The sequence below is a fragment of the Athene noctua genome, chromosome 6 (assembly GCF_965140245.1).
Source record: "Athene noctua chromosome 6, bAthNoc1.hap1.1, whole genome shotgun sequence".
Lineage (NCBI taxonomy): Eukaryota > Metazoa > Chordata > Aves > Strigiformes > Strigidae > Athene > Athene noctua.
Genome location: NC_134042.1, coordinates 36,760,989 through 36,780,457, shown reverse-complemented (window position 1 = coordinate 36,780,457; position 19,469 = coordinate 36,760,989). Strand labels below are relative to the sequence as shown.

Genomic DNA, 19,469 nt, shown 5'->3' with positions numbered 1-19,469 from the left:
GAAGCTGGAAATTGGGAGAAGTTGTTTTACTTCTCTGCTTTCCTGAGTAAATCTAGAACACTGGTGTCTTCTACTAAATTTCAGATACACTGACTGAGAGGTCATCTAGCTACTAATTGCCAGTAGCTTTTCTTCTAAAAGTAGTGCAGCATTGCTCTTAAGTAGAAAATATATTTATTGGGATAAATTGTATTGCTTATGAGTATATTAAAGCTGGTGGAGTATTCCTGTGTTTTTAATTGAATTCATTTAAATTCAGTGAGCAGCTCAGCCCCTCACAGCTGCTCACTCCCCCCCGCAGCGGGATGTGGGGGAGAGGTGGTAGGGTAAAAGTGAGAAAACCTGTGGGTTGAGATAAAGGCAGTTTAGTAAGAAAAAGAAGGAAACAAAACCAAGGAAAGCAAGTGATATAAAAAAAACCCCAGTGGCTCATCACCAGCAAACCAATGCCCAACCAGTCCCCAAGTAACAGCATCCTCCCTGAGCATCCTCCCACTCACACACCCCCAACCCCCTGATCCCAATTTTTTTTTTTTATGAGGATAATGTCATACAGTATGGAATATCTCTTTGGTCAGCTGGGGTTAGCTGTGTCATCTCCCAACATCTTGTGCACCTCTAGCCTCCTCACTGGTGGAGTGGGGTGAGAAGCAGAAAAGGCCTTGACTCTGAGTGAGCACTGCTCAGCAAGAACAAAAACATGGGTGTGTTATCCACACTTTTTTCATCACAAATCCAAAATTATAGCTCCATACAAGCTACTCTTGAAGAAAGCTAACTATCCCAGCCAAAACCAATACAACTGGTTTAAATACCTCTTACCCTCTTCTGAACCTTTTGTAAATACTTAACTTACCCTACTTAAGAAACTAAGAGTAACTCTGCCTGTTGTTGGATATGAAAATGTGCTTCAAAATTACTTCACTGGAAGTCTGATCTTTCATTTTCTTGTATCATGGAAGTACGATATTTTTAGCTACCCATCCTACCTACCACTTTAGTAATCTTCCACAGTACTTCCTAACTTTTATCACATATCAAACACTTTGCAGATAAAAAGAAAGTTGTTTCCACTGTTTATGTGCAGAAGATGTGTCCAAACCAGGGATTTTCTCTGCTTGCTTAGGCCTGGAGAATTCTAGAAATCAGTGCTACTTTAACAGATCAGGCTGTAGCCCTTGTCCTGTGGCATGCTTCTCCTAAAAGCATGTCATGTTATATACGCATACAGAAGCTAACCTTTATAACTCCGTTTGTGTCACAGTAGCATATGGCACAGTATTTAATTCTAAGTAACTTTGCAGCAAAAATTCTGAAGTATCTGCCATATGTGACTGCTGAAATCTCAGATACAAACTCCTGGCTTTTCCTTGTTTTCTGTTTTCTTTTAAATGAAACTTTCATCAAAGATTCTAGTTTATCATCCAGCCATGTTGAGGTACTCCAGAAGCTGCCCTAAGGGAGAAAACAAAGCCTGTAATTTGCCTGTATACTTACTTATTTATGGACATACACTTATGCTCTCCAGAATTGAAAAGAATGTTAAGGTTGCAAAGTCAAGCAATCTGAAGATAGAAAATGTCAGAGCTAAAATTGCTTGTGTGACCTCAGTTAACCTCCCTTCAGCACATTCATTCTGGTAGCTCTTTCTGAGATGGAGAATGAATAAGCACAGGACTCAGAAGAGTCCCAACCATCCTTACTCATTCCTCGCTGCCGGTTGCCTAACCCGGGAAGTGTTTGCATTTAGCAAAGTACAGTTCTGAACCTGGTGGCTCACTGTCCTTTTGCAGAGGCCACATAAACTCTGCCTGACAGTAATCAGCTCTTAGTTCCTGCTGTGGTATATGGGAATGAGCCACAGCTTTGCCCAAGAGCATGTTGGATGCTCAATTCTGTGGCAACAGTAGGGACCAGATCCCCCAAATTATTTTACTTTTGAAAAGACCAGCTGTGATTTGCAGTATGTTGCTTATCTTAGAGAGGGATGCTCGTGGCTATGAGTTGAGAACTGATGAGGAGCCCAGCTCTAAACTATCTCACATGAGGTAAAAACCCAATTTGCTTTAGTTTGAGAGAGCAGCCTGTGCTTCCCCTGGAACTGATCTCTTCTTGGCAATAACCTGCCTGTGTGAGTGGCAAATGAATTAGTACCCAGTGGGATCTCAAGTGGCAGAAATCCAGGGCCTCTCAGAATCAAAATATGATAAGGCTTTACGAAAAAAAGCAATGATGCTTGATAATGGCATGCTCCTATTCAGAATGAAAGGGACGTATGTTAAGCTGCTGTTGCAGCCTTCTTGGCAGCTCTGTTTATTCTCAGAGAAATAATGAAGTGATAGAATTCATACCTATGTAGGTGATTCTTTCCAAGGCCTATCTATTCTTCCTAGGAAGATGTACTTCCTCTGTCCCTATCGCTATAGTTTAAGCCCATTATGTTGTGATCTTCCCACTGTGGAGAGATGCCTTAATTCATCCTGTGTAAGCATTTAACTCAGAGGTTTACAAAATCACGCATGGTGCAGAGAGCATAGAGGAGGGTTGACTCTCCATTTCTTCCAGAAGAAAGACCTAGGGGTCTGGTTCAAAGCTAACAAAAGGGATTTGTTCTCCATGCCAGTTGGTTGACCTGTGGAACAGCTTACTAAAGGATATTGGGGACTTTGTGTAGTTTGTATAGGTCCAAGAGGAAACTGTAAGGAAAGATTCACCAAGTGTTGACTAGATGGATAAGCTACATCAGGCTCAGGAAGCTGCCTGAGATGGAAGCAATTAGAGGCCGAGAATATTAAGGAGAAAATATTTATGCTTGCTTTAGTACCTACGCATCTCTGCCGGCTGCTGTAGAACATAGGATACTTGGGCTGGGCACAGCACTGGTATGAAGCAGCGTGGCTGCTGGGGTCTTTGTATAGTGTCTGTCAGACACTCTGGCATTGGGCCCTTTATCCATGGAGAGAGCAGGAGTTTTCAGGCAGCAGTGCGTTTCCCAGGATAGTCTCTCAGTGAAATGCTCTATGGTAAGAGGAATGAGTTCAGACTAAATTTCTTTCTCTGATGGATCACTGATTCAGTGGTGCAGGTATGATTTTTGTCAGGCATACTGGTGACATACAAGCAGCAGCAAAAATGCACTAATGAGCATGGCATAAGATGTTATATTCCTCTGCTCCCTCAAATAGCAAGATTAACTGTGTGTTTTCATATATCCTGGAATGTGGTCAATAGCAAACCAGGGAGTGCACTGATTTTTAGTAAAACACTTCAGCAGCTTACACAGGAATATTATGTAGCAAGTTCTAAAGTGTTTTTCTGCTGTTTCCCATCCAAGTGATTTTTCACGGTGCATTTGGTAAGGAGTTATTAACTGCAAACAGATTTAAGTGCTGAGGACTCCCTAGATCTAAACCAATGCTTGTCATTCAAACGCCCCAACATGAATCAAGTACAAATGTGAATGTTCACAGCCAGTGCAGTTCATTTGGTAACAAGCATGCATTTAGCATTACAAAAAACACAGCCGTTTACCCCTTGACAGTCCTTGCTTGTCCTGGTATTTTGAAGCAGAAGGGGGAGGACATTTATCCTTGATGGTGAACTTTAAAAGTATATTTTCTTTTTAAATGTCAACCTATTCCTTTTCCATGTGTGTTTCAAAAATGTCTCTGACACTTTGGCTCGATACCCAGGTATTCCAGCTGTTATTCTAAGATGGTGGAAATTAAAGTTCTGTTGACTTCACTGGAGTTTTGCCAGTTTTCCTCAGAGGAAGATTTGATTTCAGAATATTTTGTGGAGCCTAGATCTGACACACACACTGCAGGCACCGTGGGTTCTGGGTAGTAGCTGTACTGATGCCAGTAGCTGGAGTGATTGGGGAGGGGGAATTCCAGTGTGTAGCAAGGATTGTGGTTCCCACCTTTGATCTCATATGGAAATTAAATGTTCAAACTCTATTTTGCAAAGGTGACACTGTGTCAGACAGTCCTTTTCTAACCCAGAATGATGTACTAAAGGGTTTGAGGTGTGGTTCTGACTCCAAGTAGACTTGTACAGCCCTGATCACTCCGAGCCCAGCAGAGCAGAGGTTTGAACCTTATCCTCCTGAATTCCCTATTGGTGCCATAGTCTCAGGCCATCACAGCCTGAAAGCATCTCTCTCACACAGCACATGAGCCATAAAAATGCCTTGATTTAGTCTTAGTAAAATTGAATTGCTGCTTTTTTCACACTCAGAGAAGGAGTCACTGCTGAAAACCTTGCCTGCTTTTTCCAACTGTACCATCTCTCCTATTAAAAATTATTGTGTCTCCTTCAAAATCTTCTATCTTTAACTATAACATGTCTAGTAGTAGTACCACCACCCCCCAAAAAAAAATCATATCACCAATTGCTCCAGCAAGCACAAAGCCACAGAACTAATGTAGATTTCATGTATACAAGAATCTGGGCATATAAGTAATGAATCCATTTGTAAGGGTATCTGCTGAACTTTGTGAATAAGTAGTTTGCAATCCTGACTTTATTTAGTTGTCTCTGTGCATAATCCTGCTGCAGACACTGAAGTTAGTGGTAAATCTCCCATGGATTTCAGTGTGTGCAGGTTGGGGCCCTTGTATATTAAGGGCTTATCATTGCAAATTTACTGAAAGCACCAAACCCTTAGAGCTCCTGTGTGCCTCCTCTTCAGTCCTGCAGAGACATCATAATACCATGTTTGTGACAGCAGAGTCATTCCCATGGCAACAAATGGAGTCAGAAATGCAAGATTCTGACCTTGCTGTGTGATCAAACAAAACAGAGAAGCTGAGCAGCAAAGGCAAAAGTTCATCAAACACAAATGCCTATAAACCCAGCAAGCAGGTGGGAGAGAAGCGACAGATAAAGGAAAAATATTTCTCCTTCTCTGAAGTTCTGCCCCCAGGCAAATGTCCCTCCACAGATTTTTTCTATTGTTACGGTCTGCTGTGATTAGCCTGAGTATCTTACCCTGCAGAAAGCTCCAAGGAGCGCAAACGATAGTGTTAATAAAGCATTTCACATTAATTCTTTCTGGAGGATGAGCTTTGAAAAGCAATACTATTTTAAAGCTCCTTCCAGTAGATCTAAAAATAAGGCACTTTTAATAAATAACATTTCAACCTCATCCCATTTCTTAGAGTTGTATTAATAGCCTTTGCTTTAGCAATCAGGGCAAAGTCAGTGACTTGCTCTAAATCAAATGCTGGATTGGTAAAAGAATTGGGGTAGAACAATATGAGTGGCTTATTGGCAGTGTGGTCATCATAGGAAGGCAACAACAAACCTGAGTGACCATAAGACACCTGCTCCCTGGGCTGTGGCTGGAACAGAGATGAGACACAACTGGAAAAGCTATTTCCCACCAGTTCATAGGCGGAAGGAGATAACTGGGAAGACCGGTGTTGCAGCTGGTCTGGCAATGAAAGAATAGTTTCAGATTGGTAGCTTTCAGAAACAGTGCTAAAGGATTGACAGCTGTAAAGCAAAAGTTTTAGGTGCTGCTAGGAACACCGGCAGTCCTTCTCCCAACTGTGTCAGTGAGGGGTGGAGTTTATAAGACTTCCAGATATAAAGGACTACTGAACAGTCAGTCACAAGATCTCACCCATTAACAACAGCAGCATTAAGTGTTATTATGTCTTAGTGGATTGTCCCAAGGCAAAGGTAATTCTATCTGATCTTCCACGAACAGAACTACATCTGTTAACACATACAAACTTGTCATGGCTTCACCTGGAAAGGGCTTTTTTCCTTATACATGGGACACAATAATAAATGTATTTGTCATATTTCTGCATGTTATGGATGCAGTGGAGAATTAAGAAGCGGTCCATGAAAACAGAAGGTGTCAGTGACAGTCCATTGGTTTATACTGATTATACCAAGGAGTGACTGTTTCATGGCATTACAGAGACAAGTTGAGAAAGCTCTGACCAAGAGTTGTGCCTGCTGCCTTTATGCATAACGGTTTTAGTATTGACAATAAACACGGAAGTCCTGCAGGTTTTGTTCAGCCCATAGGGTGATGAAATCCAGGGGAAATGAAGGATTTCAGGTCAGGACTCCAGCACTAGCAAAGGGGAAAGTCCCATTAGTACAGCTACTTATGCTTGGTACTTTGGCTGGTGTTTGAGAACTGGTCACAGTAGGAGCAGATGACTCCTGTGGCGCAGCCAGGTTGGTGGACCTTTGGTTTTGTGGGTACCCAGGGAAGTTGCCCAGTGGTGCTTAAAGTCAGAGTCCCACTTACATCTTGACATGTACTCATTGCCCACTAATCACTGACAGTTCCAGTGTCCAGGGACATACCTGAATTTTCACTGGCCTCAGCGAGCAATTTATAACTGATATACTCAGGCCAGCTGTTGCTCTGCTGCCTTTACATCTGCTGACAGTAATTAAATCTCATTGGCCATTCATTATAATGGAAACAAACCAACTACAACAGAAGAAGGATTCCACAGCACAACTGTCTCATGATCTGTAACTGCAGCTACGTATTTGCCTTCATAATTAATTCTGTAAGCATTTATATAGAGCAACAAGAGACTGAGAAACTTAGAAAGCAGTGGAGGAGATCCTTAAAAAATAGCAAAGGGTGTAATTATTTTCCTCTACCGTCATTCTGCTCCTTATCTTCTCTGCTGATGTTTCCGACGGACTACTCGTGGTGGTGCTGTAGTGGGACAAAGGCATTGCCTGTTAAGTCAAGCATCCAGTAGAGGCCAGAAGCCCTAATTTTGCTGCAGCACTGACATTGCCTGTGGCCTGAACAAAACAAGTTAACTTCCTCTTGTGAAAAATGTGGGTGTTCAGTGGATGTTCTGTGTTGATATTTGTGATGTAGGTTGGTACCTAATGTAGCAGCATTAAGCGTTATTTCTGTGTTCTGAGTATAAATCCATGTTTGATGAATTTAATGGAATATTGAGCCTTCATTTTAAGGACTCCACTACACATAGTTGACTTGGCTGCTTTTTTGTGAAACATGTACAGTTCAGCTCATTGGCAGGAGATATCCAGGAATCTTGCCAGTGGAAAATTCACTTCTTAATTAATCTTTTCTGAATTCTGTAGCCCCAAATATGTTCTCTCCTGGTTCATGCTAATCCAGATTAGAGTCATGAGGTTAACTGAGCGACTCTAGATTTGCGCTAGCATAAAGAAAAGCGTAATGGGTCTTCTTTGTGTGTCCCTTCCATGGCTGCTCAGCAATAAATGTGAATTTAATGTCTTCTTCACTGTCAGTGTTGTTTTTTCTCTCATTCTCTTGCATCACATAAAAGTTTAGGATGGGCCTGGTAAGGTGTAAGAGGTAATGAGGCAGGCTGCACTGCAGGGCCTTTTTTCTGACCTTAAGCCTCTTACACCCCAGAGTCAGGATCCAAAGAACACGTTGCAGCTGCAGAGGCGACTATGAGCTGGGTGAGCTGCAAACAAAGCTCCGTTCTGCTGACAGAGTGCAGAAGGCTGGCTCCTCTCTCCAGGCATCAGCACTCTCATTTTACTGACAGAAGAGTTACTAATGCAGACCTGTGCCATATGTTGATGGTGAGGAGACCAGTCAGCAGCTTTGGTGTGAGCACCACTTTGTAATTGGAAAATGGGCTTGGAGGCAGTTGTTTTCTCCTGCTAGAAAGTCAGCAGAGTTTTCTATCTAGATAACAGTTTGTAGCACTGATTCTTGAAGAGAGCGAAATATTCTCCTAAAAGATAATCACCAACTTCAGTCAGCTGCAGTGTACCAAACACCCTGGCTGGATCCTAGAGCAAGGACAACATGGGTTATTCTGCCCCCCTACCTGGCAGTTTGATGTATTTGAAATGCACCTCCGCAGGTCTTTATTTTTCTGAGTTTCTCTTTGGTTTGTGTCTTTCAGAAGCGCTCTGGAGGCGTGTGCTCATTCCTTCATCGAGTGTGCTGGGCAGCACTACCATTCCAACTACTCCTCTTGCTCCTTCTGCTCCTGGCCTTCCTCCTGCCCCTGGTAGAGGAGACCCACAGCTGCACGCTGGCCAACAACTTCGCTTCATCCTTCCACCTGATGCTGAGATACGAGGGCCCACCTCCAACCTAACTTCTTGTCGTGGCATGAGGTGACTGTCAGACATAGACTGTTTTTAACAATTGCAAGTGTTGTAGATTTTAGTGCTTCTAACAAGCTGGACAGGTCACATAAATGCAACATAAGATTAGTCCGCTTTAATCAGGTATTTGAGCAAAATTAATATTTTTACAATATTTTATTACAATATTTATAAGTGTATATAGAGATTCTGTACGTGTATGTATGTACATATATATAAAAATGCATATCTGTGGTCAAACTAGCATCCACCATCCACTCATCCACTGTTGAAGGATAATCCTTCAGTGTTTTTGTTTCTACCATATTTCACCAATGATTACTGAATTATTTTTAAAATCAGATTCTTATTGTTTACAACTGAAGTCAGAGCAAATATGAGAAGAACTGGACATGCACCAGAGTGTAAACTGGAGAACAGGCACATTAGAATCATGTTTGAATACAGTGGTTGACATTCAGTGCAAGGAAAATTGGGACTATTCTATTTGAAATCTTGAACTGTTTTTACAGTAGCTGGATGCAGGGATTGCAGAAGTTAATGGAAATATTTCTACTGACTTCAGAGGGAGTGGGGGTGGGCCTCCTCTTGTGCTTATTTTTTAACAGATTTCTTTTCCAATTACTGTGTTCTCCAGCCCACCTGAATCAGGAGAGTTAGAATACAGTAGGAAGAGAGCTGGGAAGAAAATAATATATATATATTTAGCATCTCTATAGCAGGAGAACTTTTTAAAATCAGGTCATAATTTTCTGAACAAATTCGTGAGTACTGAACAAAACCTTGTATCAGTGATCTTGTCTGTAAAAACCAGTGGGGTTTTTTGTTTGTTTGTGGGGTTTTGTGCTTTGGCTTGTTGGGTTTTTTACTTTATAAAGAGGCATTTGGTAATGGATCATAAAGCCTGAACAGTGGGATGCAGCCTGGCTCAGTGTCAGCAAGGCAGAAGTTGGAACTACTTTAATAATACCACCCTGGAAGCAAAATTCCTTCCTAGGATGTTTTTATATTAATGGTTTGTTAAACTGATTGTGTCAAAGACAGTCAAGCATAGATTTTTGTATAGTCTAAACTTTAAGATGATGACAACTTACCGTTTATTTACATAGCCTTATGCCTGATTTACCAGATTTTTGAATGTACATTTTAACATTGCCTTTTAATGTAAAAGCAATTCTTGCTTTACTGTGATGAAACCATTCTTAGCGGTGTTTTACCTTATAGGGTTCAGAAAGAAAAGGTAATTTCTAAATTTTTGTGCCATTTCTGAATCCCTTATTGTTTCCTGTTTTTAGCCACAGTAGTAATCATGCAAAAAAAAAAAAAAAAGAAAAAAAAATCAGAAGAAACAGTTATTTTTCCCATCCTGGCTATGTTGCAGAAGGAACCTGTCTTCTGGGTATCAGTATGGTGTATTCACTGTCATTTTCCAAATAAGTTCCAAAATAATATTAAATCTGTTGTTCAGGTAAATTATGTAGTAGCTGAGAGACTGATGGAGGAAGTCATACTTCTTTAACAAAAGCATGAAAGTTTTGCTGAAGAAGCAAACTTGGGTAGAATAGGGAGTTGTAGTAGCAAGGAGCTCATTATAGGCACAGAATGAGGGAGAACAAGCTGATGTGAAAGAGGACTAGCTACAGATAGGGAAGAGAGGTGTCCAGCAATTTATAAAGCCTAGGAAAAGAAGTCACAATGAACACAGAGGACAAGAATACACACTCTATAGAGGAAAAATCTCTGAATCTTTTTAGTTCCTTCTCCCTGCTACAGTATTGGTACTATTGCATATTAAACAGCTTTTCTTCAGTAAGGTTTAAAATGGGGTAAGTAACAGGGAGGACACGCTTCTACTGCCAGGACTCTGTCAGTGTTGCTAATGATGCTTCCAACTATACTGGGTTTGTTAGAGTTGGATAAAAAAGCCAAAACTCTGCTAAAAGTGAAAAGGAGAGTGGAAATTAGAGGGGAGAGAGCAGGAATGATAAACGTATTCAGGTAGAGTGCAAGGGGAGCATGAGGAGGAGCTGAACTGATGCGGATTAAAACCTGACTGTCAGGAGGTAGCAGAAGAGCAGGCAGAGGGGGGCTGAAAGCAGAAAGGTGAGGAGAGAGGATGTATACTGAGCGATAAGACATTCATATCTAAATGGGAATCAAAGGAAGGCCTGTGATTTCTTTCATGAAGGAACCAGATGGAGAGGCGCTATAATTTGTCAGAGAATGGGGCAAATTAATTCCTTCTTTGCAACGGTTCTTTCTAGGGGCAGAGGACATACCTCCTCCTCTCCTCTGATTAGCTGTGCAAGAGCCATGCACTCCCACAATGTTCCTCTAAAAATTGCTGCCAGCCCCGAGGGAAGAAACCCCCATGACTGTGCAGCAAGGAGCTAATTATCACACACATCTCCATTTCAAATTAAATGCTCTACTAGAAAAGAAGTGAGGGGGAAGAAGGGCAGTAACAAAACCTGCTTTGTGTGGTTGTGGCTATGTGTACTTGTGCACACACTTTTCTGTGACATAGCTAGGTTGCACTTCTCCAGGTTTTGCTAAACTGTTCCAGGTAAATTGCCAATGAGAAGGTAAAAATAATGAGGAATAATATAGCCACAAGTGAAAATCGATAGGGAGATAGACACATTTTTTTCTCTGAAAGCACAAAATCTCACATCAGATTTCTTTCTGCCCAGCCTTTCTGATCTGGACGATTTCTATGGGTTCACAAATGCATTTGTCACCACAGAAGTATGCAACTGGAGGAGAAAATTTATACCCAGAGGACCGTAACAGAACAAATGCATCATCACCTTGATGTTTCAGTGTTGTGGCAGATTTAAAAAAAAAAAAAAACAACACAAAAACATAAATTAGAAACACACTTTTGTTGCTGGGTTTGCATTCAGTTTATTCTGTATGTCCCTTGTCTGTAATCTTGGAATTTTTGCTTTAAATCTCAGCAAATCCATTCTCATTAACTCAAGTAATCTAATTATCTCACGCAAGTGATGAATCTTTCTACTTCTTTGCAATGGAAACTATCCAAAGCACAGGACTTTGATGTTCATCTCACTTAAAATTATTTAACTCTTCCATAATGTCATTTGACCTTACCTGTCCAATGCAGGTGTGAGATTTTTCTAAAAAAGAAAGAAAAAAATCACAAAAGTCAGCTTGAAATGTAAATTCAAAATTTACTTCCTTTTTTATTCTCTTGTTTTTTTTCTGATAAGTTTGTGATAGTGTTTCCTGGAAGTGTGTGTAAATATTAGTCAAGTCAGTAACTGGAATAATGAAAACAAACTGCCCACTTCAACTTCCAGGAAACTGAACAAAGCTTATATTCCTCAAAATATAAACGAAATCATATAATTTCCAAATCAGTCCTTAAAATCTTGACCACTGTTTTTCATGCCTAAATCTTTGCTTACACATGATTTGGAGGTTACACCCTCACTTTTGTGCCTATAAAATCCCCTGCTCATACATCTCTGACATCCAAATGTAACTGAGATTTGTTATACCTCAGCTTCAGATTGGGGCCACTGCCTTAAGACATCCCTTGCCAAAAAACTAGGATGCCCAAAACAGATAAGCATCCACAACTAAGGGCTCACACTACTTTAATCCAGATCCAGATCCAACCACTGTCAAAGGGTACTAAAACCCTCTGAAATAGATAGAATATGTTTGAGTTTGTAAATTGTTTGTGCAGCTGGCTCAGGCTGCATAGCCTGTACTGCATGCAGATACCCAGCCTGTTCACAGAGCAGAGCTCTTGTGCATCTCTCTAAGCTCTTTTGCCTGCACTGTTGGACACAGTATTTGATTGACCACATTAATGACCCTTCAGTGTTGAAGACAAAAATCCTGCACTCCAGTGCCCATGCATTAAAATAAGAATTCTGCACAGCCCCAAAGGCACACTTCAAACCCAACCTTTGGAGTGAAAGCAAGCCTAATTTATAAATTGTAATTGATTTTGTAGCCAGATGCATTCAACAGAACTTTCTATGACTACAATACAGTGAGGTAGAAAATTGCTATTCTGCCACATGTCTATTAATAGCCCTTTCTCTGATTCCAGCTAGCAGTTTAGATTGTATTATTATTTATGTATGCCCTCTCCAGAAATCTCTTTATGAAAAACATGTTCAGTTCTATGCACATACATTAAAAATGTTGTACTGCCCTGTTAGCTCCAGAACAATCATGATTTCTACCAGCTACTAGCTTATTTGCCCTGATTGAGATACTTACTAAACTCAAGCATTTGGGCCTGAAAAGAAAGCTGCTAGCCTAACTAGTAAAACCAGCTAATGATCATTGAATAATTTGGAGAGCTTTTTGAATGGCTTTCTGCTTCTCCTCAGTCCTTTTCATTGGAATAGTTGACGACCTCAGAGAGAAGAAATTTCTCTAAAAAATGGCCATCACTAGATAGGCAGATGGTAATCTATACGCATCAGAAGAAATAGTATGTTCTCTTTAGTTCTCTAGGACCTCAGGAGTTTGATCCATCTGATCTCCTTTTCAGTATTAAATAGAAAATGTTTTACTTTGATGTGTGTGCATACACATCTCATTAGTACTAAAGAGATTTCAAGAGTTAATTCATATACAGGAATTATTTTAACTTGTATTGACAAGAGAGTACATTGTCATTTTTTCTCCAGAAAAAATAAAACCACAAAGATACCCAGAGCAAATAAAACCTTTTGGAATAATCGAAGATTACAGACTGAAATTAAATTATTCACCCAAGTAAACTGGAGAAATAGTTTTGCCTTTCAAGAAATGATGGTATAAATACCCCAATAAACATATCTTTGCCAGGCATCATAGGTGTCTTTCAGGTCATAGGTTATGTACCCAGCTGGCTATAAGAACTGCTTTTGGAGGCTTTACTATCTGTTGGACAATATCAGTTGCTAGTCTGCAGCTGAAAACACGTTTGCTCAGTGAACTGTATCAGAGTCACTGGGGGCTTCAAGGATATTCTTAGTAGTTCTCAGATCATTGACCTGCTCTGAGCTGTTACAAGTTTATTGCATTAATCTATCTGTCAGCAGTTGGCATCTCTCAGAAACCAGTTTATTAAAATACTAAAGATAATATTGTTGGTACAGGTATCATGATTCACTCAGAAACCAATATTATTTGTACCATATTTAAATATAGTTACCTATTGGTTATACTGAATTATAAACAGATTAGTTAAGTGCTGGGTAACTGTGGCATGTTTTAGGCACAAGGCTTTTTGACTTGCACACATATATTTAAGAATTGTGGGTTCATTTCACGGTCACTCAATGATAAAATAAAACAAAACAAAGATTCTTGAATGTAGCATTTTCAATAAAAATATAAAGCAGTATGGAATAATCAGTCATACATATTTTTTAATTATCTCTTGTCTCTCCAATTTAAAATATGAATATGTGTCTACCAGAGACTTACCAGTAGATCTGGAAAGAAAAGGAATATATATGAAGAATATACTAATTCAAGCAGTAGCCTGAATGGCACCTCTGTTACCTAATCTACTTCAGCAGTTGCCAGATTTTAGCTCATTGTACCTGTGAGCTAACCACCCTCCTCCTAGTAAAGTGTGGGTAAGATGAAACTGCTTTGGTTAAGGTACAACATCCCTGTGGAAGCAGCAGAAGACAGTAGGTCTTCAAAAGGCAGCCTGATAATCTCAATGCAAGAGATGAACATGTAGGTTTGGCATAATGAGAGTAACCCAGGACTGATGACACGGGAACAAGGGTTTGCCGTCCTGCTCTGCCAGACAAAATTCTGACAGTGGCTGTCAACCCTGTCCAGTTTCACATGCCTGACTGTGGAAGGAGGTTCCCCTCAGGGTGATTCATTCTAAATGAGATTTGAGCCTTGGGAGTGTTTTTTTTTCTTTTCATTAAATACAGAATAAACTGCTAAATCAAACCCCTCAGTGACAGATTAATGGTAGGTAGTAGACACTGATGCTCCAGGAAAAGATGCAGGAAATGCTGTTGAGATAGAAAGATAGTCATGAAGGTCTCTCTTCAATCCTTAGGAATTAGAGATTCATTACAGAACTGAAGTAGGAGGTTTTCTGTTCCTTTGCAAGTGAATGCCAGGTGTTGACTTCAGTCTTCTGGATTTTGGGGTCAAGCCTATTCAGTGCCTTACTGAATGGTAGTGGCTTTCTGGCTTCAGAGCTGTTTACAGCAGTGAGGTCCGCATCCTTCCTATGAGTTATGTGAAAAAGGTATTCCCCAGAATTGGTTTTGAATCAGAAACCTTTTGTGTGGGGAGTGGAGGTTGCTTGATTTTCCTTCTTTGAACCCTGTGTGTTGAATCCAAGGAGACAGAAAGACCAGCACTACCCTCTCCAGACCATGCTTTGTCTTTCCTTCTTTTATCAGAGCAGAGGAGATTTGGCTTTGTCTCTTTCCTAAAGTAAATGATCCCAGTCTTTTCTGCTTCTTTTGATGTTGCAGTTCTTCCATACCCTGATCATTCCTTTCTCTTAACCGTTTCCAGTGTCAGTTTTTCCTTCATACTTAGAGCAAAGAATCTGGTCCTGTTTCAATAAACAGAAATTCAGTAACTTTCTCCCCTGTTGCAGTTCCTCCTGCAGATCGGTCTGTTTCTGTTGCCGCTTGTGTTAAAACAGCCTTCATCACTATCAGAGGGGACAGTGGTCATTGCTAGCCATCTCTTCCAAGTCTCCTGGCCAAGTCCTGCCCTCATCTGCCTTCCGTGTTAGCTCAGAGACTGCCCTTAATATTTACATCTGCAGATGGGAGTGCGAGGGTGTCACTTGACAAACAATTATTAATAATTAAAGTCTTGCCATTAGCATTGTTCATAGCCTGCCCAGACCCTTTTCTTCTCTCTAAACAGGTTTTGATGTGTAATCCAATTACTGCATGCAGAAAATTGCCCCTTAATCAGCACAGAGGGCTGGTGTTTTAGTTTCAGCTCTATTACCCTCACGTTGTCACTGCCTGTGTAAGTGCTCCCATGTGCTGCTGGGCCCAGGGCTGGATGCTGCCGGGTGTGTGCCCTTGAGTTGCCAGGAGTGTTTGAATGTCTCTGTTACACACCCTAATAAGCCAGAACCCCTTTTTTGAACTGGAAAAAAAAAAAAAAAAAAAAAAAAGGAAAAAATGGCTGCTTTTAACAAACTGATTTCACAACTCATTTATCAAGCCTTATAGCAAACCATTTATTTTAGGTTCTTTTTGCTCCATCAAAAGCTGTATGTTAAAAGCGAGAGGTGAATTTTGAGAGGCTGGAACTGAAGGCAGGCTCCAGTGCCACCCACCCTCACCAGCACTTTGCTGGGAGGCCTCCAGCTATAGGAGCTGTTATTTTTCCTGAAGTGACTCCTGCCTTCAAAATCAAATTATTTCTTTTGTCAAGTCCAATAAGCATTGAACACCACAGACTTGGTTTCACTACAGATATGAATGAACACCTCTGTATGGTTTCTTTCCATTGCCATGAAATACATATATATTTGTGTATATATATATATATATATATATATATATATATATGTAATGGGGAGTTCAATTATTGTTCTACTTAAAGAAAGGTGACATTCCACTTCAATGTAACTTTCAAGTGCAGCTTTTAGGAGAAACTGTCTTAAAGGGAAGCTAGAAGATTTAGAGGTAAGTGTTTTAATAAGTGTTAATGAATTTAATAAGATTTGAGTTAAGGCTTCAGTCTCTAAGGCAAAAAGCACACAAGATGATTTTCCCATCACCTTCCTGGATCAGACCCTGTAAGAGTTTAACCTGGGAGTCACAGCTTGAGCACTGGCTGTTCCTGAAGGTATTTGGATGCTGCATGTACAAACTGTGTGTCTGCCCTCCTTTTTGTACATGTGATTGACTAGAAGGCAAAAGACACACCTTTGTCTTGCTCCAAGACCCTGATGGTCATTTTTGTCTTGACGGATGTATTCCTTTTGAACAGTGTCACTCTTTCCATTTTTTTTTCCTTTTAACTAATTGAGTCTATTGGGTGATTCCAGGAAGGCACACCCCACCTGCCCAGCCTCAGAGCTTCCCTTCCAGCAAAATACCTTCTCCTCATTTGTTTACTTGGGTGTACTGGACCACTGTTAAGCAATTACACAAGCAATAATGCACCTGTTGCATTTTTCTGTCATTGCCTTTTGTAAGATGTAACACTCCACTGACACTGAAAAGTGGTAGGAGACCCAGAAGCTACATTGATTTTTACTAGCAATATAACCCATGTACAGTGCTTCTACAGGGGACCTGTCCTCACTCATCAAAGCAGCTGGCTGACTCAGGCCCAATTTAATTCACAAGGCTGGATTATAAACAATCTTGAATTCTTTTACCAACACTCCATCAATCTTGCTTCCATCAGTCTTTGTGCTTTTGTTTAGTTTCAAACTAGAAGAAACTTTAAAGAAATGTGCTGATTCCCATATAGAGTAAGTAAATATCCCATATATTTCACAAAAATTGCAACAAAACGAAGGGATTTACTTGCACATTGAACAGAATTAATAAGAAGTTCTAACTGATGTATTATAAAGTTATTAAAAACAGCCTGGGGTGAAGTTTTTGCAATCAAACCATTCTCTGCTTTTAATTTAAAATCAGCAAATATTGAGGTACATTTTGCCACCTTCGTTTAGAAGTGCCCTCAGATTAAAATGTGAATCCTCCCGAATGGGAGGTTTATTGATGCAGATCTAAATGTCACTAGTATGTTCCATGTTAGACCACCTGCCTCTGGGCATAGAAGAAACCTAAGGCTGTTCACAAGGGAAACTCGTATTGTGAATGGCTTTAAAATTCTTCAGAACTTCTATCCACTTCCAAACGTCTGTAATGGAGAGGATCAGAAACCTTCCCATGAACCCTTTGCATTTTGCATGTTGAAATCTTGGCTTGAATTTAGGTCTCCACCTCAGCTTCTTGTAAATGTTAATATTCAAGTAGAGCAAAAACGTTAGATGCAATTACAGCATGAACATCTCTTCTTGTTTATGTATAGTAGCTGATAGCAGAGTCTGTAATAATAATCTGTGTTTATACATGTGCTGTTCAATGTAACAATTGGGTTCAAAATACCTTTTAACTGTCACAAGAAAATAACTGGATTGATGTCACTTTTTGCTTGTATGAATATAATTATTTGCCTTGCAGGGACCAGTTCCACTTTTGTCATGTTATTTATGACTTTTAAATACATTTGTGATAAATTAGGCTCATTTCTAAGGTAAACAATACTGGAGCCAAGCAGCTGTCTCTGTACATGTGCATGTTATCACAGCTGATACCAAGTCCAAGCCAGACTCCTTGTCTTGCTTGGACTTTTCCTTAACTTTCTGGCTTATTCAGGGAAATGCGGACCAGTCTATTTTCTTATTAAAGATAGGCTTTTTTGAAAAGCTGAACTTATTTTTTAAATCCTTTCTTGTTACAATTATTGATTCAGAAAGACTGTAACAATCATATTTTTCTAAACTGCCAATGGCTTGTGTTGGAAAATGATATATTCATATATATTTTATTCTACAGATTTCCATGTAGTTTTTAAACTCTGTTTTCATATATATGCTCCTATTCGCTAGAATTATCTCAAACAGCTGTAAGCTTCTGTATACTGACTCTATGAAATTGTGTAAAAATGCAGCTGCATAAAAAGACTGACTTTATTTTTTATTTTAAATTGTTAGAGCTAAGTCATCCTTAGCGTTATGCCACACAAGATGCATGGAAAGAGATCAAGTTATTGTTTTGAAAGGCTGGACGGTGTTATATGACACTTCCTAAAAAGTCAGGAGAATTCACCCTAGAAATGGTGCCATTTCAGGGACTGATTCTATAGATTATTCACACTGTTTAGGACCTTATTTCCCAAGTACTCCTATGAAATTTCACAGAAAATATTAAAAATAAGAGGCTATAATTTGTGAATAGTAGTGATAGAATAAGACCCTTTTCTAATGAAGAACGGGGCCTTTTAACTGGCTAAGAGGCTATATTTTGAGTATTTCAAGACAACTTTTTGTGTTCTTTTCTGTGCTGTGGATCCCTCCTGTGTATTCTGGATTTATTTCATAGCTGAAATGCCAGATTAACTCAATTGAAGCCCCATGCACAGTGAACATGATAGAAAGCTGCAGGGAAATATTGCAGAAAATGGCCTGATTTCATTCTTCAGAACAATAGTTAAAGTAACTGACAGTTAACCTTAGCTTCTGTTCACCTGTGAAACAGAGGTCCTTTCTTTGTACCTTGGCTGTGGTGTAACGTGGAAGGATTTCTGCTCTCTGCCTGGAAAATACTGTCTATTCCTCAACCTTGTCAGAAGCATAACATTTTATCAAATAAAAAAAAAAATCTCATTCTGCAAGACTCATCGAGGAGTTAAGGGGCAGCTGGAACCTTGTGTGATCAGGCCACATTATTCCAGAAGTTTATCTCTCGATGACAAATAAAAAATGATGCAGCTTTGCTGCAGGTAGGATAAAGAGACTGGAAATGTGTCACCCCAAGCCCTAGCCTCATGACTGTTTTGTGATGCTCCACTGTTACCAGTGAACTGTGTTGAATCAGATTATAAAATCGGAGTATTTTATTGCATGTGTTCTTTTTTTGTAATGCAAATATAGTTGTATTTGATGTTGCAATTATAATGCAGTAAATAAATACATGCGTATTTCTTTTTAAGGACTTTTAAGTTATTCTGGGGGTGGTTTCCCATTTTTGCTATGCTTATTTCTTACCATCAGAGTATCTGGGCTGACCTAGAAACACCAAGAATAAATGAAGCAAGGATAAAATTTGCTGCTGCCTGCCCCTGCCTCTTTGCTCATGTACTACTGGAAGAAGTTTGTGCTGCATATACCTATTTCAGTCTAGCCCTGTAAGTTTCAATAGAAAACGTCAGCTTTCCTGTAACACTGGAGAGTTGTTTGAATAGAATTCTACTGGACCAAAAGAAAATGTGTGTTTGTTAAATCATATTATGATTTAGTATGATTTCTTTCAACGTTGGCCTCTGACACTCTCTCTGTGGGGTTCCCCTCAGTTCCAAACCTGCTAAGACAAAGGGGAATTTTTTTAGGACCTCAGATTAGAAGTTAACGCCAATCACATGTAGGGAGTGAGCAGTGTATTGCTTTAACCACTGCAGATTTCTCTGCAGGGTATTCACTGCAGCAAGTATTTGTGGATTCACAACTCTCATTAGTGTCCAGGTAACTGCTGGTTTCTTTCCTGAATCTTTATGAGATAGAGTCTGCCAGGATCTCTGACATCAAAGGGCTCCACAGTCAGTTACTTTTGGAGGAGTGGAAAACTAGTACG

At 39.9% G+C, this 19,469-nt stretch overlaps 1 protein-coding gene across 5 annotated transcripts in view; it reads left to right on the top strand.

The window, feature by feature from the left end:
• SYNE3 (spectrin repeat containing nuclear envelope family member 3) overlaps positions 1–18,963 on the top strand; it is a 71,551-nt gene extending 52,588 nt beyond the window's left edge. For 4 of the 5 annotated variants that reach the window (XM_074908603.1, XM_074908605.1, XM_074908601.1 and 1 more), the window contains exon 18: positions 7,905–18,848. In XM_074908603.1, coding sequence (XP_074764704.1) covers positions 7,905–8,102 — 198 coding nt within the window. In that variant the 3' untranslated portion in view covers positions 8,103–18,848. Of the gene's footprint in view, positions 1–7,904; positions 18,849–18,892 lie in introns of those variants that run through there. The other variant, XM_074908602.1, reaches the window with a different exon arrangement.
• The last annotated feature ends 506 nt before the right edge of the window (positions 18,964–19,469 follow it).